Source organism: Capricornis sumatraensis, chromosome 13 (assembly GCF_032405125.1).
Source record: "Capricornis sumatraensis isolate serow.1 chromosome 13, serow.2, whole genome shotgun sequence".
Classification (NCBI taxonomy): domain Eukaryota; kingdom Metazoa; phylum Chordata; class Mammalia; order Artiodactyla; family Bovidae; genus Capricornis; species Capricornis sumatraensis.
In genome coordinates, this window is record NC_091081.1 from 82,158,336 (window position 1) to 82,183,932 (window position 25,597).

Consider the following 25,597-nt stretch of genomic DNA (forward strand, 5'->3'; position numbering starts at 1 on the left):
ATGTCCCAGACTTCAGGTCTTCCCAGGAACCTTCTCAGGTGAATCCACTCTGCTGGCTCTTGGTAAATGTTGTGGTTAAGTCAAACTAACCTCTCCGTAACTCAAGGATAATCTCGCTTAGCTGAATAGACAACACTGGATTTCTCTGATTATCCTTCATGCCATTGTTCCCCACCATAAACGTGATAAACTGGTCATTTTGATGGCGATTTTGTTTCTCCCTGTATATTTATTGTGTATGTGTTAAACACGTATGTTAATATGTATGTATTACATGGACTTACAGGGTAAAATATACCCAAGTAGAAACTCCAGCTTTGCAGCTCATTTCGATCTTATCTTTGTATATTTTTTACTTATTTTTATTTTTATTGAAGTATAGTTGATTTTTAATGTATTTGTTTCAGGTGTGTAGTAAAGTGATTCAGTTTGATATGTAATATTCCTTTTCAGAATAGCAATAGAATATTCCTCTTGTAGCTTTGCTGCTTTCCAGTCAACTCACTTAATCTCTGTGGGAAATCTGTATAGTTAGGGATCTGGGCCAGAAATTTGAACTCTGAGCTCTTTTGCTAGAGTAATATTTTGATATTATCTCCCTGCTCGGTATGAGCCAAGTACAGCACCACCCACATCGCTTTCTGAGGCTTCCTTTCTGCTTGTTTTTCAGAAATGTGAAAATAAAAACTGGAGACTGGTTTTTCGAGGAACGAGCCAAGAAATTTCCAAATGAAGGTAAATGCTCTTAAAATGTTTGCTGAAGTGAAGTGTATTCCTAGTTTAAAAATATTTAGTGGTAAGGCTTTTGAATATGAAAAACTTAGAGAGGTATGGTACATGGGCTTCTGTCTGGACGGTCCTCCTGCTCCTTTGTCTGAGTGTCCTGTCTTCGGCCCTCAGTTCCTGTGGTCCACCACCTTTGCTTGTGGGGCTTCCCTCTGTACCCCCACTTTCCCCAGCTCTAACCCCGCTAGAGCCTGCCTGTTCTCTGTGAAGTTCCCCTGACCTCTGCCCTGGGAGTGATGTCTCCTTCCTCCCAAACACCGGTTTGGGCATCTCTCCCATAACCGTTAAAAGTGCCCTGTACTGTATCATCACTGATGCCCTTCTTCCTCTCCATCAGCAGACACTCTGATTTTAAAATCCTATTAGCTCCTTACAGCCCCAAACCTTGTTTATGATAATTGATCAAAACGATGGGGTGAATCACTGAAGACCATGGTGAGAGAACTGTGTTAGAATTTAATAGATTCTGGTGACTCTGACGTGAGCACATGTGATTATCTGCGTCGAGTGTGTGTATGGTCTCTGCACCCCAAATGTCTTTAAAAGCACTAGCCAAGTTGGTATAAGGGTGTCTTTAGTAGCTGGGCATCAAGGCCGTGGAGAGAACATGACATGCTTTGGTTACAGAAGTGTCACGTGAGAGGATGCGGGCTGGGCAGATGAGAGGATAACTTATCAGGCAGAGGTGCACTCACACGTGGTCAGGATAGAGCACAGAGCTGTGCCCCCGACCTGGGTGTGGAGGCGATGATCTCGGGTGGCCCTGGCCTGTGGAGGCTTGGAGCTGGTTTTCAGTTCCCGGCTAGAGACGGAAGTTAGGCTGCAGCAGCAAGAGCCCTGAATCCCAGCCGCCAGACCCCCAGGGGCCAGTGACCAGGCTCTGGCCCGCCAGCTGTGTAGAGATGTATTTCCACAGAGAGACAGAAAGCAGCGGAACAAAGTATCTGAAAGGAGGAAAAAGGGTGCGTGTGGATACACACACACGGACTCTGAGTTGTGCCCGTGTGACAGTTTGAATCACTTGAAAGATTGAAGGCAGGAGGAGAAGGGGGCGACACAGGATGAGCTGGTTGGATGGCATCACTGACTCCATGGACGTGGGTTTGAGCAAGCTCTGGGAAGTATTGAGAGGCAAGGAAGCCCGACGTGCTGCAGTCCATGGGGTCACACAGAATCAGACACGACTGAGCGACTGAACAACAGCAACGTATGGGGCGTGTCTTCCAGGTTTCCTGTGGCCAGTCGTCCTGCTTGCCTGGTTCTGAGTCAGTTTCTGGTTTATCTCAGGGTCCTCCAGTGTGTGCACACATCTCTTAGCCAAGATGGAGTCTAGCGAAGAGGCCTCTGGGTAGTTGACCTCACTTACCACGAGGTGACACCCCCTCCCTGTTTGGCCGCCAAGGAGCCTTTCTGCACGTGTGTAGTCAGGAAGGTCTCCTGGACTCCGAGAGTGAGGAACATGTGGTCTTTTATCTCCTACCTGGGCAGCAGGACTTAGCTCTTCTCTCGCTCGTCCTCTTGGGAGCGTCTGTCCACACGAGACGAACTCTGGCTGTTCAGCCTGGGGCCCGTCTGCCTCCTGTCTCAGTGACATGGGTGCCACCCTCCTCTGAGACGTGTGACCGTGGGGAGTGCACACACGGAGCCTGGGCTGACCTAGAGGGGATGGGGTGGCTGCAAACACTGCGTGTGTTCAGGGGGAGACAGTCACAATCTGAGGTGGAGAAGTAAGCTGTTTAGCCTTGGCGAAAGTGCGTGCATGTTGACAGATAAAGGCAGTCATTCGTCTAGAGTGTTGATGCTCCGCTTTTATTTTAATAAAAGCACCTTGAACTGAGGTTTAGTTGGCGGCAAATTCTCCCCTGGGTTACATTCCTGACTCTGCTTATTGGAAAAAAAAAGTGACATTTCTGCCGAATTTCTTAGAAATCTGGAGGAATGTGTAACACTGATGGGACTGTTCAAGCCGAAAAAAAAAAGTAGCACATGCGTATGATTTTTGTCTAGACCTGTGTTTCTCCATCCTTTTTTCATTAGTGTCCTCTTTCCAGCCTACAAACAGCCTTATCAACACTTTGTTTCCCAAATATTACCCATTCATGAAAGTTTAATAGCCCAGATATGTTGCATAGCTATATATGCATGGAAGGTTTGTCTCTGTGTATGGAAACCTTTTGGAGCAGACCACAAACTCTTGCGATATCCAAGATCTTTTTCATCCTCCAGGCAATGCTTGCTCCTTGAGGGCCGTCAGCCTGTGTCTGCACGGTACACCGTCTAAGCAAGCATGGCCGCCTGGAGTCTTCTTGTTTATTGCTTTGTTCCTTGAAAATATTTTTTGGTTGGAAGGTGTAGGGTCTTCTTCAGGTGGTATATAGGTTCTCATTTTTTTTCACTCCTAGTCCTAGTTCATAAATAATAGGTCTTTAGGGAGTGAAGTTTCTGTTATTTCTCAAAACCAATTCAGTGAAGACATCCTGGAATTCTTTTTCGTATGTTATTGGCAGTTCCGGTATCATTATTTCAGGTAGGGAAGTTGATTTGCAGGCCAGACCATGTGTGTGAATGTGTGTGTGTGCACATGTGTGTGCACGTGTGTGTGCATGTGTGTGTGTGTGCACGCACATGTCGCTGCCTCATCTTTTCAGCATTCTTCCTCTTCTAAGTGAGGAGAAGTAGGTCAATCCACCGGGATAACCTAAGAGCTAAAAAAGGGAAGAGGAAAGAAGTGATACGAACTTCCTGGGTTTCTCTTCCTTGTCCAGCGACTTTTCCACCAGAACAAAACCATCAGTAAGAAAAAAAAAAAGAATAATGCAAGTCAGCCTAAGCATGAATCGTCCTTTTTACTTTGTGTCGTTTTCCCCAAAGCAGGACGCAAAAGAGAAAGCGAATGTTTCCTTCTCTGCAATGCGTCCTCAAGTGCTGAGATGCCTCCTCTTCCTGGGGCCCGATTTTAGTGGAGTTGGGCTCAGAAGGCGTGGAGAGAGGAAGAGAAGTGCCACATTGTGGGGGTGGGTCGTAAGGAAGACTGTGTGCCTGACCACAGGTGGGCGGGACGAGACAGGTTGGCAAGGGGGCTGCTGCAGGGTTATCTGGACAGGCAGGGACTGCAGCTCACCTGTCCGTGCCCCCAGAAGAGACTGAACTGAGTTGGGGCTCGCCATCAGATGAGGGCCAGGTAGGAAAACAGGCCACACACTGATTTGAAGAGACGGAGTTGAGGGACTCAGAGAGGTGTTATTGGAGGGCCTGGAAAAGCAAAGAGAGACCAGTGAGGGAGCCACAGAGATGTGGCTGCGGGGGGCGGACCCGGCCAGGCCGCCTGCCGCGTGGATCTGATGGAGACCAGGGTGAGGCCCCTCCTCCTCGCTCCCTCTCTGGGTGCTGTGCTTAGTCATTCAGTCGTGTCCGACTCTCTGTGACCCCACGGACTGGAGCTCGCCAGGCTCCTCTGTCCATGGGATTCTCCAGGCAAGAACACTGGAGTGGGTGCCAAGCCCTCCTCCAGGGGACCTTCCCAACCCAGGGATCAAACCCATGTCTCCTGCATGGCAGGCGGAATTTTGCTGTCTGAGCCCCCAGGGAACCCAAGAATACTGGAGTGGGTAGCCTATCCCTTCTCCAGGGGATCTTCCCGACCCAGGAATCTTTACCTGGCGGATTCTTTACCCGCTGAACTACCAGGGAAGACCTCCCTCTCCCTGCTGGGCCCTACTAGGGAACCTAAGCTCCCGATGTGTTTGAGAAACAGTGGTTCTGCCTATTACCTAGTGTGTTTGTTGTAACAGTGTGAACTCAGCTCTCTCCAACCTTCAAAATCCTAAGTGGAAGCTAGGAAAACAAGAGGGTGGCTTAAACCTCGAAAGGGGATGAGACGGCTCAAACCGGTGCCTCTTTCTGGCATTAATTTTCTATTACCGGATAAAAAATTGCTCCCAGACTTAGTGGGTTAAAACAATATTATCACTTCGTATGATTTCTGTCTTCAGCTGAAGGCTTGCCTGGGGCTGGAGGATCAGCTTTCTGGCAGCTCACATGCTTACCTGGCCAGTTACTGCTGCTGGTGGTGAGGGATGGGGTTCCTCCACCCGTGGACCCCTCCAGTAGGCTCCTGAGGGTCCCCACCACATGGCAGCTGGCTTCCCATGGGGCAAGGGACGCAAAACAGACCAAAGCAGACCCCTGCATTGCCTTTTCATATTAAAAAAATGTTGTGATGAAATATTAAATTAACCATTTTAGCCATGTTTAGCTACCATCACTACCATCCTTCTCCAGAATTTATCATCCCGCGCTCTCCCCTCTCAAAGCCCCTCATCACATCTACTCTATTTCCTATTTTGTCTCCATCAATATCTTTTATGGTCGAGAGTTAGAAGTCATGCCCTGTCACTTCTGCTGTGTCCATAGGTCAGCTGTTTTCAGGGCAGAAGGGACTATGTAAGGGTGTGACTCAGGAGGCAAGACTCACGGGGCCCTTCAGGAGGCTGGTTACCACAATTCTGACATTTCTCCCACCCCAGCCTCTGGAATCTTCCTCCTGCCTTTCGTTCTCACTTCCAAGGCCGCAGACCCTCGCTTGTCCCCATGCCTCCACCTGCTTCCCCCATCCTCCACTCTGTGAAGAAGGAGATATCTTTTCTCTTTGAAAAATGTTTTTTCTGGTTATAGAAGTAACACCTGTTCATGGCAGAATATTTGGAAAACGCAGAACAGTATACCGAAGGCAAGAATAATTCCACTACGGGTCAACACTACTGTTCATTACACGCACGCACACATCCTCGTGGCCCCCTTTCTAGGTGACCCTGTGCATGTGGGCGCACATACAGACCAAGCACTTTTTTTAATGTGTTAATGGTCAGACTGTATATATAGGCTTTTGCCTTTTAAAACTCAACTTAGCATAAACATGTCCTTATGCTCTTATAAGACTTCTTCCAACATACACTGATGACTGCGTAAAATACATCAGATGAATGTACTACCATTTATTAACTTGTTCCCTCTTGTCTGCGAGTGTATCACTGTAGTCAAATTGTCATATTATAGATAACTCTGCAGTGAATATCCTATACAGGTATCTTGGCATCTGTGTTCATTAGATTCTTAGAAGGAGAATGACTGGTCAGAAGTGTGAACCCTTGAGATGCCTGATGTGTTTTGCCAGATTCCACTCTGGGAAACGCGCGTGCATTCACGTGACCCCGGCATGTTCAGGCCCAAGAACGGCCCCCTCATCACCCTCTGGCCCCCGTTAAATCATCCTATCTCTTGAACACGATTCCAAGTTACATTTGTGATTTTGTTCTGAATGTAAACTTGATATGCATTCATTTAAAAAATTAAACGATGAAGAAAAACATAGCCATGTCAAAAATACCTCACCCTGACAACTGTTTACCTTTAGTGCATAGCATTTCTGTTCTTTGAATATATGTATGCATGCTTGAGTGTGTACGTATAACTGTGTAACTATATATACACGTTTAAAAGAGCGTTTAGACTAAACCATAAGGAATTGATGCTCTTGGGTTAAAAATTAAGAAATTGAGTAGAGGCAGTTTCATGTGAGTAGAGCTGATATGTTTGTCCCTCTTGGAATGTGGTGGTATTTATTTAACCAAATTGCTACTGTTATAAAGTTAGGGAATTTCTAGTTTTGCTGTTACAATTTTGGGAGTTTGTAATATTATTAAACTATTTTAAATAATATAAAAAATAATAAAAGTGCCGTGAACATGCTTGTAGATAAATCTTTGGCATGTCTCTGAGTATTTCTAGAAGCAGAAGGAAAAGATGAAAAGTTGGGAACATTGCCTTCAGAAAGGGTGTACCTGTCTCGTAGGACGAATTGTCCTTAAAAACAAAAAGCTTTGTTGCTTGTAAAACCACATTGGTAGTCCAAAGTAGTCGCTTGCTGTTTCCTTTGCATTCTTGTAATGACTAATGGGGTTGAATGTTTTCTGCCTTTCTGACCTTTTGTAGGTGTTCTTCACGGTAAGGGTATTGGCCCTTTACGGTCATGATGGTTGCATACGTATCTTTATGTTTTCTGACATACAGACTTTTTCTTCCCCTTGTCGATCGTCAGATCTGCCTTTTCCTGTGTGATTTCTTTTATGCTTCGAGAGCCCTTCCTCCCCCTGCCATTGGTTATATAACCATCCATATTTACTTTCGTCTAACTTTATGGCTTATTTGCATTCAACTGTTAATGCATCAGGAAGCCAGCTCTAATGTAATTCTCCCAAACATCAGTTTTGTCTGTACAATCTGCCCCACTGTCAGTCTCCTTCCCGTGGGCTTGTAACCCAGGGCCTTTGAGTCACACAGCTCTGGGTGCTGCTCACCTTGGACCCCAGCTGGAGCCCCGAGGGGTTGACCATGTGGATGTCACAGCCAGGCTTTGAATTCTTTGAGGGCCGGAGCGGTGAGCAAATGAAGCAAGGACCGAGCTGTTTGGAGGTGAAAGGTGCTGCTGCACGCAGTAGTATCCGTTACCAGTGGTGGCACTGAGTAGGCGGCTAAGAGTGAAAACTTAGGGTTCTTTTCCTTGTTGGCATTCAGAAGCTCGCAGCTACCTTTAATGTCAGTTGGAGTAATTCCAGGAATCATTATTCCCTCTGTCACCCCATTTCCTTCTCAGATGCTTTTTACTCACCTCTCTTAATGGTATTATTGGATACATACCACTTAAGATAAACGTTTCCCAGATTTCCTTGAGATCAGACAAGGTGTAAGTAATAACCCAATAAAGAGTAATAAGTATTAAGTGTGGTAGTTTATGCTAACTTTCGAACCATTAAAAAGATTTAAAAACAAAAAATATCAGCCGCCATTCTCCATTTTGCAGGGAGAGAATATGAAAAGTATTTCAAATACCTTGTTTTCCTTAAATTTTTTTTCCTGTTTATAGACTGGCTTTTTTTCTCTAAGATTTTGTAATTTTGTGTTGTCTTAAAACAATTCCTTAAATGCCACAGTCACGGTTCGTCTGTGGTGTATCAGAGTGATCAAAACGCACAGACGTTCAAGGACAGTCTTTAGGCAGCTGCCTGTGGTTCTGGTATTGTTAGCTCAGGCATCGGGCAGCCTCTGTGCAGAGGCCTTTAATGTGGTATCCAAGGCCCCTGCTCCAGGGTCAGCTAAGCGCTATTTCATATTAAATTCAAAGTTCCTGATTCGGTGGGGTCAAGAGAGGCCCAAGAGTATATACAGACATCTCTAGATAACTGAGAGGGTTTTGGTCCAGTATCCCTTGGGTACCAAGAACTGAGGATACTCAAATCCCTAATGTGCAGTGGTATAGTATTTGCATATAACCTATACAGGTATTCCCATATACTTATAAGGAATCTAAAGATGATTTAAACACCTAGTGCTATGTAAATACTATGTAAATAGTCACCAGTGTGCTGCAAATTCAAAAGTTTTGCTTTTTGGAACTTTCTGGAATTTTTGGGTTTTTTTGAAAAATTTCCACCTAAGGTTGATTGAACACAGATGTGGAACCTGTGGACAAGGGGATGGACTATATTTAACAAGTCCCCAAGTAATTCTTCTCATGCACTTCAAAGTTTGAGAGGCAGTGGCGAAGTAGCGCATGTAATGAACAATGGTGATGGAGCTTTTCTAGACCGTTAGTAACTGCAAAACAAACTGAAACTCGTCTGTACTTTTTGACATCTGCCAAGCGTATAAAGACAGCGCCCTCTTCCGGCTCGCTATTGTATGTGCACATGTTTTACTTTTTTCTTTTCTTTTTTTTTTAAACTTTATTTTATATTGGGGTATTGTTGTGATAGTTTCAGGTGAACAGGGAAGGGACTCAGCCATACGTATAAATGTGTCCATTCTCCCCCAAACCCCCTCCTATTCAGGCTGCCGGTTAACACTGAGCAGAGTTCCATGTGATATATAGTAAGTCAGTCCTTGAAGGTGATCCATTTTAAATATAGCAGTGTGCACGTGTTTTTAATTTTTTACAGCCATGACTTGTTATTTGAGCTTAAAATCAGAACGCTCACGACACTAATACTTTTTAAGACTAATACTTTTCAAGTTTAAAGATGGTCAAATGTGATATATAAACAATATATTGTGCTTTTGACTCTATTGTTGATAATTGGGGAAATCATGTAGGAAGGCTGCTCCAATAGCAGAGCCTCTGTTAATGGTCTCGGGGATCCACTATACGACTACCCAGGATTCCCTCACGATTGTGAAGGGAAATAGTTTTTCACTCCCCTTCTCAGTGGAGAATGTGATTTAGCTCTTGTGTGACTTTTCAGAGTTTTATTCTTGGATGTGGTCTATCTGATCTGAGGGCCATCCTGACAGCATCCGACTTGCTGTGAGGGCCTGAAACACTCAGGCCAGTGAATTAAAAGAAGTGGGTGCCGGTAAACACGCAGAGACTATCACAAGGCCTGCCTTTGTCGCCTCTGTGTTGGCTGGTTCAGTAAAGCCCTTGCCCCACAGTTTAAGAGGATTCTACAAGGACGATTCCGTCAAGTTTTCTGTAAGTTACAAATGCAGTAGCTAGTGCTTACTTTCTTGAGTGTGTCTTTATGAAATTCTGTTTATTTTCAGGTATACAATTTTGCATATGCCTTTGTCTTAAAGAAAATGTGGCATCTTACAACGAATATTTTCTCCTCCCTACTCTCTTTCGGAGAAGAACACAAAATTGATACCCACGAAAGAGTGTGCTGAGACGATTTTCAGAAGTAAATTTCCCTGATTGGATTGCTTGTCACAGCCCTGACAGATTTTTGGACTGGCCCCTTTAAACCAGTTAGAACAGAAGCTATCAAGTCAGATTATGATTAATGCAGTGAAGTAAGAGCTTGACCTTCAGACATTTTGTTTCCACCCCGTGTTTCTAGGTGATAATCTTTCGGGGGTATGTTCTTGAATTTAGTCCTTTTTGATTTCATGGTGCCTTTGGCTTTGTCCATACCGGCAACTCAAAAATTGAATTGTTTAGACTGGGCAAGTTTCTTTGAAACCATCAATTCACTCCAGATATATATATATATGTGTCTCAAATATTCACAGAGGACTGGAGTTTTCTTGCTGCTTTCTGGGCCCCAGTGGTCCTCCCAGGACTGTTGCTGTGTGTTCATCTTTCCCACACCCTCCACGCTCTGTCCGCCACCTCCTCACAGTGAGACCGTCTGTGTAGCCCACATCTTTGGTCCTAATTGTCAAGACCAACTTGCCATCCATCATCATTTTTCCTATTTAAATGAACACAATGGGAAACCAAGGTGAAATATTTGAACCGAATGATTTCTGAATTAAGAATTCATACGTGGTACATATATACACAATGGAATATTACTCAGCCATAAAAAGAAACAAAAATGTGTCATTTGTAGAGATGTGGATGGATCTAGAGACTGCCATACACAGTGAAGTCAGACAGAAGAAAACAAATATCATATATTAATGCATATATGTGGAATTTGGATAAGTGCTACAGATGAACCTATTCGTAGGGCCAGAGTAGAAACAGCAAATGTAGGGGACAGGCACGTGGGCGCCAAGGGAGAAAAAGGTGATGGGGTGGGATGAATGGGGATTTGGGGATTGACGTACATACATTACTGTGTATAAAGTAGATAACTGACAATCTACTGTAGCTCAGAGAACTCTACTCAGTGCTCTGTGGTGAACTGAATGGGAAGGAAATTTAAAAAAGAGGGGATACACACACACACACACACACACACACTTATAGCTGATTAACTTTGCTCTACTGTAGAAACACACATTGTTAAGTAGCTATACTCCAATAAAAGTTAATTTTTTAAAAAAGAACTCATATGTTTGCATGTTTAGACCAGACTACTGATTAGGGTAATTTCTAGGGAGTATCCTGACAATTGGACATTGAACTATTTATATGAATACATTTTTTAAGAGGCCAGACACATATATACTTAAACAATAAATCATTTTAAATTGCAAATTCCTCATTCATTTTTTCATTGTTGTAAAATATGCATAATATAAAATTTACTATTTTAGCTAAGGTGTTCAATTCCATCAGTTCAGTCGCTCAGTCGTACCTGACTCTTTGTGACCCCATGGACTGCAGCATGCCCTGTCTATCACCAGCTCCCAGAGCTTGCTCAAACTCATGTCCGTCAAGTCAGTGATGCCATCCAACTATCTCGTCCTCTGTCGTCCCCTTCTCCTCCTGCCTTCAATCTTTCCCAGCTTCAGGATCTATTCCAATGAGTCAGTTCTTTGCATCAGGTGGCCAAAGTATTGGAGCTTCAGCATCAGTCCTTTCAATGAATGTTCAGGACTGATTTCCTTTAGGATGGGCTGGTTGGATCTCCTTGCACTTTAAGGGACTCTGAAGAGTCCTGCCCACACCACAGTTCAAAAGCATCAATTCTTTAGCGCTCAGCTTTCCTTATGGTCCAACTCTCACATCTGTTCATGAGTACTGGAAAAACCATAGCTTTGACTAGATGGACCTTTGTCAGGAAAGTAATGTCTCTGCTTTTTAAAATGCTGTCTAGTTTGATCATAGCTTTTCTTTCAAGGAGCAATCTTTTTTTATTTCCTGGGTTCAGTCACCATCTGCAATGATTTTGGAGCCCAAGAAAATAAAGTCTGTCACTGTTTCCATTGTTTCCCCATCTATTTGCCATGAAGTGATGGGACCAGATGCATGATCTTAGTTTTTTGAAGGATGAGTTTTAAGCCAGCTTTTTGACTTTCACTTTCATCAAGAAGCTCTTTAGTTCTTCTTCACTTTCTGCCATAAGGGTGGTGTCATCTGCATATCTAAGGTTATTGTTATTTCTCATGGCACTCTTGATTCCAGCTTGAGCTTCATCCAGCCTGGCATTTCACATGATGTACTCTACATGGAAGTTAAATAAGCAGGGTGACAATATACAGCCTTGACATATTCCTTTCCCAATTTGAAACCAGCTTGTTGTTCCATGCCCGGTTCTAACTGTTGCTTCTTGACCTGTATACAGATTTCTTTACATACAGATCCGTAGCATTAAGTAAATTTTCATTGTTCTTTAACCATTACCAGCATCTATCTCTAGAACATTTTCCTCTTGCAGAACTGCAGCTCTCTACCCATTAAGCATCTTCTCTATCCCTTTTTCTCCCCACTTGCAGCCTCTGACCATCAGCCTTTCTACTTTCTGTTTCTATTATTTTGATTACTCTAAGCATCTCATATAAGTGGAATCATAATATATTTGCTCTTATTTTACTTAGCATGTCTTCCGTGTTTGTCCATGTTGTAGCATATATCAGAATTTCATTCCTCTGTGAGACTGAATGATATTCCACTCTATATATAGCCCACATTTTGTGTATCCATCCATCTGTATGTGGACGCTTGGGTTGCTTCTACCTTTGGGCTGTTGTGAATAATGGTTCTGTGAACATTGATTTACAAATATCCATTCAAGTCCCTGCTCTCACTTCTGTTGTATTTGTATCCAGAATTGGAGTTGCTAGATCAAGTGGTAATTCTGCATTTAATTTTTTGAGGAATTGCCATATTGTTTTTTGGAGAAGGCAATGGCAACCCACTCCAGTGTTCTTGCCTGGAGAATCCCAGGGACGGGGGAGCCTGGTGAGCTGCCGTCTAGGGGGTTGCACAGAGTTGGACACGACTGAAGCGACTTAGCAGCAGCAGCAGCAACAGCATATTGTTTTTCCATAGCGGCTACTCCATTTTATGTGCCCACTGGGAACGCACAGGAGTTCCGATTTCTCCACATCTATGCCAACACTTGTTTGTTGTTGTTTTTTCCTTTGGTAAGAGTCATAATGGTGTGATGCGGTATCTCGCTGATTTTGTCTTTCAGTCAGCATTTATTGGGTATCTACAAGCCTGACATGTATTCAGTTCTATACATGGATTCTTTTTTGATGATTTGATGCCTATTTATATAAATATTTAATATGTATATGTATCTATTTATATACATATAAATGAAATGCTCACCACAGTAAGGTTTGTTAACACATCCTTCGCTTCACATAAGTACCATTTGTTGTTGATGGTATGGTGACTTTAATGCTCTACTCAGAGCAACCTTCAAGTGTACAATACAGTTAACTGTAGTCATCATAGCCAGTAGACATTAGATCCCCAGAACTTACTCGTCTTATAGCTGAAACTTGGTGCGCTCTGGCAAGCCACCCCCATTTCCCACCCACCCCCGCCCGCGGCTCCTGGCAGCCACCACCCTGCTTCCTTTCTATGAGTTCAGTGGTTTTCGACTCCACATTCAACTGACATCATGTGATATTTGTCTTTCTCTGACTTGTTTCACTTAGCATAGTGCCATCAGGTCTTTCCATGTTGTTGCAAATAACAGGATTTCCTTTTTATGGCTGAGTAATATTTCATTGTATATATACCTCATTATCTCTATTTCATTCGCCTCTCAGTGGCCACGTAGGTCATCTCCGTGTCTTGACTGTCGTGAATAATGCTGCAATGAACACGGAAGTGCCAGTGTCTCTTTGAGATGGCAATTTCATCTCTTTTGGAGGTAAACTCAGAGCTGGGATTGCTGGATCACTGTAGCTCTACTTTTTAAAGAGATAAACCGAGGAACCGCCATCCTCTTCTCCTTAGTGGCTGTATCATTGTGGCTTTGACGTGCATTTCTCTAATGATTAGTGATGTTGAATATCTCATCTGCTTCTTGAGCCATTTCTGTGTCTTCTTTGGAGAAATGTATATTCAAGTCTTTTTGTTGTTCAGTCGCTAAGTTGTGTCTGACTCTGACCCCATGGGCTGCAACATGCCAGTCTCCTCTGTCCTCCACTATCTCCCAGAGTTTGCTCAAATTCGTGTCCATTGCTCGGAGAAGGCAATGGCACCCCACTCCAGTACTCTTGCCTGGAAAATCCCATGGGTGGAGGAGCCTGGTGGGCTGCAGTCCATGGGGTCACTAAGAGTCGGACACGACTGAGCAACTTCACTTTCACTTTTCACTTTCATGCATTGGAGAAGGAAATGGCAACCCACTCCAGTGTTCTTGCCTGGAGAACCCCAGGGACAGGAGAGCCGGGTGGGCTGCCGTCTATGGGGTCGCACAGAGTTGGACACGACTGAGGCGACTTAGCAGCAGCAGCAGCAGCAGCAGCAGCAGCAGCAGCCGCCCATCTCGTCCTTTGCTGCCTCCTTCACCGTTTGCTTGCACTCTTTCCCAGCATCAGATCAGGGTCTTTTCCAATGAGTTGGCTCTTCACATCAGGTCGCCAAAGTACTGGAGCCTCAGCTTCAGCATCAGTCTTTCCAATGAGTGTTCAGGGTTGATTTCCTTTAGGATGGACTGGGTGGATCTCCTTGCAGTCCAAGGGACTCTCAACAGTCTTCTCCAGCATCACAGTTTGAAAGCATCAACCTTCAGTGCTCAGCCTTCTTTATGGTCCAACTCTTTATTTATTTATTTATTTTAATCGAAGGCTAATTCCTTTACAATATTGTAGTGGTTTTTGCCACACACTGACATGAATCAGCCATGGGTGTACGTGTGTCCCCCATCCGGAACCCCCTCCCACCTCCCTCCCCATCCCGTCCCTCAGGGTTGCCCCAAGTGCACTGGCTTTGAGTGCCCTGTTTAATGCGTTGAACTTGAACTGGTGACCTCTTTCATATATAGTAACATACATGTTTCAATGCGCTTATTTCAAATCATCCCACCCCCGCCTTCTCCCACAGAGTCCAAAAGTCTGTTTTTATATCTGTGTCTCTTTTGCTGTCTCACATATAGGGCAATCATTACCATCTTTCTAAATTCCATATATATGCATTAATGTACTGTATTGGTGTTTTTCTTTCTGACTTACTTCACTCTGTATAATAGGCTCCAGTTTTATCCACCTCATTAGAACTGATTCAAATGCATTCTTTTTAATAGGTGAGTAATACTCTATTGTGTGTATGTACCACAGCTTTCTTATCCATTCGTCTGCTGATGGACATCTAGGTTGCTTCCATGTCCTGGCTATTGTAAACAGTGCTGCGATGAACACTGGGGTACACGTGTCTGTTTCAATTCTGGTTTCCTCGGTGTGTATGCCCAGCAGTGGGATCTCTGGGTCGTATGGCAGTTCTGTTCCAGTTTTTTAAGGAATCTCCACACTGTTCTCCATAGTGGCTGTACTAGTTTGCCCTCCCACCAACAGTGTAAGAGGGTTCCTTTTTCCCTGCACCGTCTCCAGCATTTACTGTTTGTAGACTTTTTGGTAGCAGCCATTCTGATGGTCCAACTCTTATATCCATACATGACTACTGGAAAAACCCTCGCTTTGACCATACACTTTGTCAGCAAAGTGATGTCTCTTTTTAATATGCTGTCTAGGTTTGTGATAGCTTTCCTCCCAGGGAGGAAGCATCTTTTAATTTCATGGCTTGCAGTCACCATCTGCAGTGATTTTGGAGCCCAAGAAAATCAAATCTGTCACTGCTTCCATTGTTTCCCCATCTATTTGCAATGAAGTGATGGGGCCAGATGCCATGATCTTAGTTTTCTTGAATGTTTAGTTTCAAGCCAGCTTTTTCACTCTCCTCTTTCATCCTCATCAAGAGACTCTTTAGTTCCTCTTCACTTTCTTCCATTAGAGTGGGATCATCTGTATATCTGAGGTTGCTGATATTTCTCTTAGCAATCTTCTTTTTCAATGTACATGTCTTATTATTATTGAATATCACCCTGATAATTCTATCTCTTTTTGCAGTTCTTGTGTGTTTCTCCTTAACTCACATTAATTTCAAAATTTGATCCTAGAGAGCTGAATTAGAGATAGCTTTAGGACCTGTTGATTTAAAAGAAGAATTTGAGAACAGTCAAGTAAAAGCTGAAGCACACTTTTAAGTCCAGCTGAGCTTAACACTAATAACATTTTAAAAGATAGTATCCACCTCCCATCAAACACCATCGTTGATACTAATGTAGGATGTAAGTGAAAGACATAAAGGCCTTTTTGCGGAAAACATGTTTATAACTCTTAACATGCAGGATTATAAAAATCAAACTACATTTTTCACATTTACTATTGCAACCTTTAATGAAATATTATCATTTCTTTTGAGTCTCCCTGCAGTCTTGATTTCAGCTTGTGATTCATCCAGCCTGGCATTCCACATTATGTACTTTGCATATAAGTTAAATATACATCCAAGGTGACAGTATACACCTCAGTGTACTCCTGTCCCAATTTTGAACCAGCCTGTTGTTCCATGTCCAGTTCTAACTGTTGCTTCTTGACCTGCATACAGGTTTTTCAGGAGACAGGTAAAGTGGTCTGGTATTCCCACCTCTTTCAGAATTTTCCAGTTTGTAGTGATACACAGAGTCAAAGGCTTTAGCATAGTCAATGAAGCAAAATTAGATGTTTTTCTGGAATTCCCTTGCTTTTTCTATTATCCAGTGAATGTTGGCAATTTGATCTCTGGTTCCTCTTTGTCTTTTCTAAATCCAGCTTGTACATCTGGAAGTTCAGGGTTCATGTACTGTTAAAGCCTGGCTTGGAGAATTTCAGCATTACTTTACTATCGTGTGAGATTAGTATAACTGTGCAGTAGTTTGAACATTCTTTGGCATTGCCTTTCTTTGGGATTGGAATGAAAACTGACCTTTTCTAGTCCTGTGGCCACTGCTAAGTTTTCCAAATTTGCTGGCATATTGAGTGCAGCATTTTGACAGCATCATCTTTTAGGATCTGAATTAGCTCAGCTGGTATTCCATCACCTCCACTAGCTTTGTTTGCAATAATTGCTTCCTAAGGCCCTCTTGACTTCAGGTCCTTTGCCTGTATTTGAATTGGGTTGTTTGTTTCCTGAAAAAGAAGAAGAAAGCTGGAAGACTTCTACTTCCTGGTTTCAAAACTTCTACAAAGCCACAGTAATCCAAAGAGTGAGGCACTGGCATAAGGGCAGTTATGTGGACAATCGGAATAGAATAGAGACCCCAGTGACTTTAAAAAAGTGACTTTTAAAAATTGAAGTATAATTGATGTACAATATTATGCAAGTTACAGGTGTACAGCATAGTAATTCAGTTTTCAAAGGTTACCTCCATTTATAGTTATTTTAAAATATTAGCTAAGGGTGCCAGTCTCATTCAATGGGGAAAGGAGAGCCTCTTCAATAAAGGGTGCTAGGAAAACTGGATGTGTCCATGTAAAAGAATGAAGTTGGACCCTTACCTAACACCATAAACAAAAATTAATTCACAGGATCAAAGACCTAAAAGTAAGAGCTAAAGTGTAAAACACTTAAAAGGCAACATAGAGGGGACAGTGACATATTCTGGGCTTTGATGGCCTCCCCGGTCGCTCAGCTAGTAAAGAATCTGCCTGCAATGCAGGAGACCCCAGTTCGATTCCTGGGTCGGGAAGAAACACTGGAGAAGGGAAAGGCTGCCCACACCAGTATTCTCGGGCTTCCCTGGTGGCTCAGCTGGTAAAGAATCCGCCTGTAATACTGGAGACCTGGGTTCGATCCCTGGATTGGGAAGATCCCCTGGAGGAGGGAAAGGCTACCCACTCTAGTATTCTTGCCTGGAGAATTCCATCGACTTGTATGTATAGTCTGTGGGGTGGCAAAGAGTCGGACAAGACAGCAACTTTCACTTCGCTTCACAATGATTTTTAACTTTTTGAAATGTATTTATGGCCGTGTTGGGTCTTCGTTGCTGCTCACAGACGTTTTCTAGTTGCGGGCAGCGGGACTCCTCTTCCTTGTGGAGCCTGTGCTTCTTGCTGCCGTGGCTTCTCTTGCTGCGGAGCGCGGGCTCTAGAGAGCAGGCTCTGTAGTTGTGGCGCGTGGACTTAGTTGCCCGAGACATGTGGAGTCTTCCCGGGTCAGGGACTGAGCCCATGTCCCGTGCATTGGCAAGGGATTCTTAACCAGTGGGCCACTAGGGAAGTCACGATTTCTTTTTGTAATTGAAGTATGGTTCACTTATACTGTTGTGTTTCAGGTGTACAGCAAAGTGACTCAGTTTCACACACGTTTGTGTCTGCTAGTTGTTCAGTTGTGTCTGACTTTTTGCGACCCTATGGACTGTAGCCCGCCAGGTTCCTCAGTCTGTGGGATTTACCAGGCAAGAATACTGGAGTGGGTTGCCGTTTCCTCCTCCAGGGATCGAACCTGGGCCTCCTGCATTACAGGCAGGTTCTTTACTATCTGAGCCACCAGGAAGTCCAGTTTCATATATGTATATAAAATTTCAGATTCTTTCCTGTTACAGGTTAACACAAGATACTAAATATAGTTCCACGTGCTGTGTAGTAGGTCCTTGTTTATCTGCTTTATATACAGTAGTGTGTACCTGTTAATCCCAAACTCCTAGTTTTTCCCTCCTCCCCCTTCCTCTTTGGTAACCATAAGTCTGTTTCCTTTGTCTGTGAATCTGTTTTGTAAATAAGCTCATTTGTAATTGAGGAAAAAAGATTTCACATAGAAGTGATTACATATGTTACTTGTCTTTTTCTTTGACTTTCTTTGCTTCGTATGATAATCTCTAGGTCTGTCCACATTGCTGCAAGTGGCATTATTTCATTTCATTGTTTCGTAACAGTCCCACACCTTCTTTATCCGTTCGTCTGCTGATGGACGCTTGGGTTGTTCCCAGGTCTTGGCTATTGTGAATAGTGCTGCTATGAACACTGGGGTGCATGTATCTTTTTGCATTAGTTTTCTCTAGACATATGCCTGTATTGTGCTAATACCATGCTGTTTTGATTACTGAAGCTTTGTAGTATAATCTGAAGTCTTGAGAGGACAATGATTTCTTATATATGACACCAAAGGCAAAGGCAATCCCCCCCAAAAAAATAGATAAACTGGACTTCATGGAAATGAAAAAGTTTTGTGCATCAAAGGATACTGCCAACAGAATAAAAAGGAAAGTCATGAAATGGGAGGAAATATTTGGAAATCACAGATAAAGAATTAATATCTAGGATCTTTAGGACAGAACTCTTGAGACCTACTTCAGGTTTTAGAGAAAATTAGAGGCTGTGGAGAAGCAGTTTATACCTGATTATTCTCAGGTTCAGCAAGCCCAGGCCAGTTATCTTCAACCTTAGGTGTCTCTTTGTGGAAGAGTTACTACCCTGCTCTTGAGGATTGTTATTAACATAGAAGCCATTCAGAACTTCTGCTGATAGGATGCAGGGAGCTTAATTAAACGGGAAAAATTATTTTCTTTCTTGCAGCTAGGCAGAAGAGTAATGTCCAGTGGCAGAAGGACACTACATGTGGCCCACATTGTGCCCACAGGATTATAAGCCTGTTGTTAGTTTCCGTTCTTCTGAAAGGCGCCTGTGGCGGATTCATGGCTGTGTACTGGGTCTCCTTCCATCCTGGAGTGGTGTCTCGGCCCCAGTGCCACCTAAGCTCAGCTCAGTTCAGTTCAGTTCAGTCACTCAGTCGTGTCTGACTCTTTGCGACCCCATGAATTGCAGCACGCCAGTCCTCCCTGTCCATCACCAACTCCCGGAGTTCACACAGACTCATGTCTATCAAGTCGGTGATGCCATCCAGCCATCTCATCCTCGGTCATCCCCTTCTCCTCCTGCCCCCGATCCCTCCCAGCGTCAGAGTCTTTTCCAATGAATCAACTCTTCACATGAGGTGGCCAAAGTACTGGAGTTTCAGCTTTAGCAATACCTACAAAGGCTCTGGAATCCAACTCTGAAACCGTTTGTGACAGGATATCATGGTTCTTCACATTCTAAGGGATTTTTAGGTCAAATTTTTGGAAAGATTTTTTTCCATTTTGCATAAGTGAGCCAAAGATTTGTTTAAAACTGCATTGTCCTGGGGACCTTTTCTTCCCTATGAAAGATGAAAGTCCTAAAGCACCTTACCATTGTCTAACACTGCCCCCTGCCCCAGCCTCTGGTTTTAGTCACCTTTGTCTAGCAGCCCTCCGGACTGTCACATACAGTTGTGCAGGTTGGGCACTGTGCAAGGGGGCTACCTAGGCACAGCAGAATGTGTTATTCTAACAAAATCCATATATTACAGCCAACTCCTAGCGCAGACAAAGCATCCTGATGGAGTGTATTTGCATAGTTCCCAGGGAGGCTTTGTGTGAGTAACCCCTACCTGTGCTTTGCTTTGATGCTGGGAAAGATTGAAGGCAGGAGGAGAAGGGGACGACAGAGGATGAGATGGTTGGATGGCCTCATCGACTCAATGGACATGAGTTTGAGCAAGCTCCAGGAGATGGTGAAGGACAGGGAGGCCTGGCATGCTGCAGTCCATGGGGTCGCAGAGTCAGACACAACTTAGTGACTAAATGGCAACAACAATGTATAAAACAGATAGCTGATGAGAACCTACCGTCTTGCTCAGGGCACTCTACTCAATGCTCTGTGATGCCCTAAATGGGAAGAAAATCCAAAAAGAAAGGATACATGTGTACATATAGCTGATTCACCTTGCTGTGCAGCAGAAACTAACGCAACACCGCAGAGCAACTGTATAAAGAAGATTTAAGAATAGGGGTAAGGCAGGTGCTTATAAGAAACCCTGTAGAATGGATGCCCACCTTGAACCAGGCTCCATTTTGACTCTGGCCAAGCACACCAGCTGCCCACCAGCCAGCACCCTGGACCACAGGTCCTGCTGCAGATGCCACCCTGATGCCTCTCTGGGGTGCCGAGGTCCCCGGGAAAGAGCACAGAGGGCAGACTCTCTGCAATGCCCCAGTACAGCTCAGTCAGCCAGCTCCATCACATGGTCATAGCTGGCTGAGGGGCCCCAGGCCTTGAATCATGGGATTGGTGCGGCTTAGTCTTCTTACATGATCGTTAACCTCCTCTCCGACAGTGTAAGGCCCCACAGCAGTCCTGCACTATGGAAAGTCGCGGAACTCAGATAGCTGTGGAGTGAACAGAGTCTTCAAGCAGAAGGTGGCCTGACTCACAGCTTTCCCAGTGAGTCAGCTCTTTGAATCAGGTGGTCAAAGTATCGGAGCTTCAGCATCAGTCCTTCCAGTGAATATCCAGCTGACTTCCTTTAGGATAAACTGGTTTGATCTCCTTGCTGTCCAGGGATTCTCGAGAGTCTTCTCCAGCATCACGGTTTGAAGGCATCAGTTCTGTACATAGCAGTGTATATATGTCAAGGCCAATTTCCCAATCCATCCCACCCCCCTTTCCCCACTTGGTGTCCATACTTTTGTTCTCTAGTCTTATGCCTCTATTTCTGCTTTGCAAATAGGCTCATCTGTACCATTCTTCTAGATTTCACATAAGTGTGTTAATATATGAGACTTGTTTTTCTCTTTCTGACGTCACCTTTTTTTTTAGAGAAGTGGATATAAAAGTAGTTACCGTATATCCAGTGGTACACAGATGTGTAATGACTTGCCACAGACACCCTGTGCCAGTTGCAGGCTGGTTTTGGATCTAGAAGCCTCTGCTCTGCTCTGTGGTTCACGGGGATGCCTGCTGCTCCATAAGTTTCTGCTTATGAGCAGAGGCTGTGTCCCCTGACTCTTATCTCTGAAAAAAGCCATGTGTGTTATACACAACGAATGTGAATGAATGGACGAAATTATGCGGAAGCCAAGTGGTAAAAAAAATGACCTTGTTTCATGTATATTTGGTACAGCTCAAGTGAGGTCACACTTATTGCTAAAATAGCATTGGTTACTATTGTTGTCATATTTATTATAAACCCCTTCTGCTTGGCAAGCCCTCTGGTGCTGGCGACACTGACGAGGCCCGTGTCCTCAAAGGGTTCACCGTCGAGCAGGGGAGACAGATGTGTATGCCAGCAGTTAACAGGGCATCAGAGGAATTTTAAAGCAACTGCGCCTGGCAACCACGGCGAGACGAGCCTGGTGAGTCAGGTCTAGAGAGTAAACCACTAGACAGAACACGGAGGCACGACGTGGTGTGAAGTGGTGCCGTCCAGTGGCGGTGGGGCTTCTAGGAAGTTCACTTTCACCAAGACCTGTAGCGGGTGGCAAGGAGAGGTGAGTGCTATGTCACACGGGACCTCCGAGATGGCTCTCTCCAGCTGCTGTAACAAAGTACAGTGACCTAGGTGGCTCGAAACAGCAGAAATGTATCGTCTCTCAGCTCTGGAGGTTGAAAGTCCAAAGCCAAGTTTCCGAGGTGCCCGTTTCCTCTGCCAGCTTTCCGGAGAATCCCTCCCTGCCCCTCCGGCGGTCCTCGGTGTCCCTGGCTTATAGACGCATCGCTCCAGTCTCTGCCTCTGTGGTTGTGCTGCCGTCTTCACCCCATCTTCCCTCTGTGCATGTCTGCCCCTCTGTCCACATGTCCCCATTTTGCAAGGACACCAGTCGTGTTGAATCAGGACCCACCCGGATGACCTCACCTGAGCTCCATCTGCAGAGACTCCTGTCTCCAAGGGCGGTCACATTCACAGTTGCCTAGGGGGAGGGCTTCAGCGTATCTTTTCTCCGGGGATGCAACTCAACCCAAAGCAGCTCTGTGTGTTGGCTGAAGAAGCTGCAAAGGCTGAGAACTGCAAGCCAAGGACAGGACCTGGAGCGTGCTTTGGAGGGTGAGGGGCAGTGGGGAGAGGCAGCTCTGGCCGGTGCTGGCAACGCTCGCTGCTGGCCACTCGCTGCCCCACCGGAGGCTGGACGCCGCAATCACAGGCCTTGTTTCTTAAGCAGGATAAGATACGCATGACAAGTACAAACCACTTATAAAATTCAGACAGGATTAAGAATTTTCAGGGACTTGGTCGTTGGTTTACGTGTGGTGGTTCCCCACAGAAAAAGCCCTTGCTTTTTGTTATGAACATTTCAAACACGAGCTAGAGCGGAGAGAAGGTCACCCCCTCATATGGTCACTGGCCTGCTGCCCTCACTTTGCTGTGTCTGGCTTTGTAGGCAAGTTGTCACGTGAATGCCAGCTTTTTTGTCATTTGTAATGTTGGGCCCATTACGCAGTCCGCTGTGCTTTGGGGGCAGGAGGAGAAGGGGGCGACAGAGGATGAGGTGGTTGGATGGCATCAACTCAGTGCACATGAGTTGGAGAAAACTTTGGGAGACAGTGAAGGACAGGGGAGCCTGGAGTGCTGCAGTCCATGGGGGTCGCAAAGAGTCAGACACGACCGAGCAAGTGAACAAGAGCACAGTCCCCGTGAGCCTAGGTTTTCACTTACAGAGTTGAGACAGCGCCTGGTGACGCCCCACAGCAAATGTAGTCAGAGTGTCCCACACAGCCCCTGGCAGACAGTCAGCTTCGAGGATAATAAATGTCTCTCTGACTTTCTGAATGTGCCTGAAGCCTAGGACCCTGGGACCCAGACCCACAGCTGCTCTCGGTAAAGCCTAAGGAGGCCGCCAGAGCAGGACCTCAACCTGCCAGTCAGGAGACCTCGGGGGCATCTTTCCATGAGCATTTCCCCATAGTCATTATGCGAATTAAAAAATAAGTTAACAAAAAATAAATGTTGAGTGCTTTTTAAGGAAAGCCCCTGGTAAGAAATGACTGAGGAGCAGAAGAGAGAAAACCAGTGAAGTGGTGATGCGCAGGGACAGAGCCCCGGGCTGCTCCTCAACCTCACCGCCCCGGGCGCCTCCGTGGGGCTGGGGGCGCGCCTGGGACTCTGCATTGCTCACTAGCTCCCTGCTGAGAGCTGCCCCCCAACACCTGGAGGAAAAGAGCGTGAGGCACCCTGGCTCCCCTGGGCCAAGCCTGTCCCTCTGCCCGTTCTTGTAACTCCCATGAGCTGAGAATGAGTTTTGCATATCTTAATGGTTAGAAATCAAAAGAAGAACTTTTGTGAGACATAAAAAATTGCAACATAGACAGCGTATTAAAAAGCAGAGACATTACTTTGCCAACAAAGGTCTGTCTAGTCAAAGCTATGGTTTTTCCAGTAGTCACGGCTGGATGTAAGAGTTGGATCATAAAGAAAGCTGAGCCCCAAGAATTGATGCTTTTGAACTGTGGTGTTGGAGAAGTCTCTTGAGAGTCCCTTGAACTGCAAGGAGGTCAAACCAGTCCATCCTAAAGGAATATTCATTGGAAGGACTGATGCTGAAGCTGAAACTCCAATAATTTGGCCACCTGATGCGAAGAACTGACTCATTTGAAAAGACCCTGATGCTGGGAAAGATTGAAGGCAGGAGGAGAAGGGGATGACAGAGGATGAGATGGTTGGATCGCATCACCAACGCGATGGACACAAGTTTGAGTAAACTCCGGGAGTTGGTGATGTGGAGGCATGGTGTGCTACCGTCCCCTATGGAGGCATAGGGTTGCAAGGAGTCAGACATGACTGAGCAACTGAACTGAACTGAAAAATTACAAGAAATTCAGATTTCAACGTCCATTATCAGAACACAGACACACCCACTCTTTAACACGATGGGTGCAATCACAAGCACACAGTTGAGCAGGTGGGACAGAGAAGGTACCGAGCCTGGAATACTGGCCATTTGGCCTTTACCGATAGGGTGTGTCGATGCCTAGGGTGGTGGTTCCCAGTGCCGCCAGCAGGGGGCAGCAGAAAGCCGTGTGTGGGGGCCCAGCCTCCCGGGGCTCAGAAAGGGTATTTGGGAATGTGATGGGGAGACCAAGCTGAGGTTTAGGAGGGAGGTACAGGCCTGGGGTAGAAAGGCAATTAGCGAGGGGAGTGAGTGGAGAACGCCCAGGGTAAGTAGGGCAATGGGGCACCCTCCTTAAGGGTTGGTGCGAGAGTGGACCCCCAGGATGGAGGCCCAGGTGTGGGCGGCAGGGAGCCGCTAGAGGGTTGCAGGTGGTGCGGAGAAGGAGCATCGCTTTGGGGAGGGGGGCTGTCACCTGGTGGTCGTGCCTCTGGGCAGCAGTCCCAGCAGGCCACGACTGGGAGGACGAGGGGCCAGCTGAGCTGTGACCGGTCCCCGCCCCCCTGCCCCTTGACCCCCAGGGCTCAGAACTGCCCCTCCCTTGGAGTCTGCCTCTGTCTAATCTCCCTCTTTCTCCTGCTCTTCTCTGCTTTCGCAGTGACGGGGCCCTCGGTGCACTCGGGGTGGCTCCTTCAGATTCCAGCCTGTCTTCTTCCCCGAGGCTCCTGCAGATGCGAGCCTTCTGCAGATGCGAGCCTTCACTCTATAAGCTGGCTCCGCTGGCTTAGCGCTCAGCCTTCGGGGTGAGGCCCTTTTTATTTTTAAAGGGTTGTTTTGTAGTCAGACAGGGAAGAGGCTCACTCCTGTTAGAGTCTGGTGAGCACCGCGGTGAACCCCAGAAAATGCACATGGACAGGTGGCCTTACGGTTTGAAATGTGATTTCAGGGCTCACCCGTCACCTGAGCCCCCCAGGTTAGGACCCCTAACTGGCAATGGGCATCGTCCCTGTAGCTCACATGGTAAAGAATCTGCCTGCAATGCAGAAGACCTGGGTTTGATCCCTGGGTTGGGAAGATCCTCTGGAGAAGGGAATGGCTACCCACTCCAGTATTCTTGCCTGGAGAATCCCATGGACTTGAGGGGAGGGGGGGTGATCAGATCAGGGTCTGCTGGGGGGTTAGCCATCCCGTTTTAAGGTTTGGGGCTTGATATCAGAGTACTTTGCCCCCCACCCAAACACACCCTCCCACCCCACAACAGAGGATGAGATGGTTGGATGGCATGTAATTCCTGATTGTCTTACTACCCCCGCTGCCCTTCCTCCTGTCTTATGGAGATGATGAAATACTTAAGTCTTTCTTTATAGCCTTCTGAAGAAAAGTTATGACAAACCTAGACAGTGTATTAAAAAGCAGAGGCATCACTTTGCCGACAACGTTCTGTCTAGTCAAAGCTATGGTTT

At 45.5% G+C, this 25,597-nt stretch overlaps 1 protein-coding gene across 2 annotated transcripts in view; it reads left to right on the forward strand.

Annotated features, from left to right (window-relative positions):
* Nucleotides 1-25,597, forward strand: part of SYTL3 (synaptotagmin like 3) — a 78,960-nt gene that overhangs the window by 15,161 nt on the left and 38,202 nt on the right. For both annotated transcript variants that reach the window (XM_068985183.1, XM_068985184.1), the window contains exon 3: nucleotides 671-735. In XM_068985183.1, coding sequence (XP_068841284.1) covers nucleotides 671-735 — 65 coding nt within the window. The remainder of the gene's footprint in view (nucleotides 1-670; nucleotides 736-25,597) is intronic.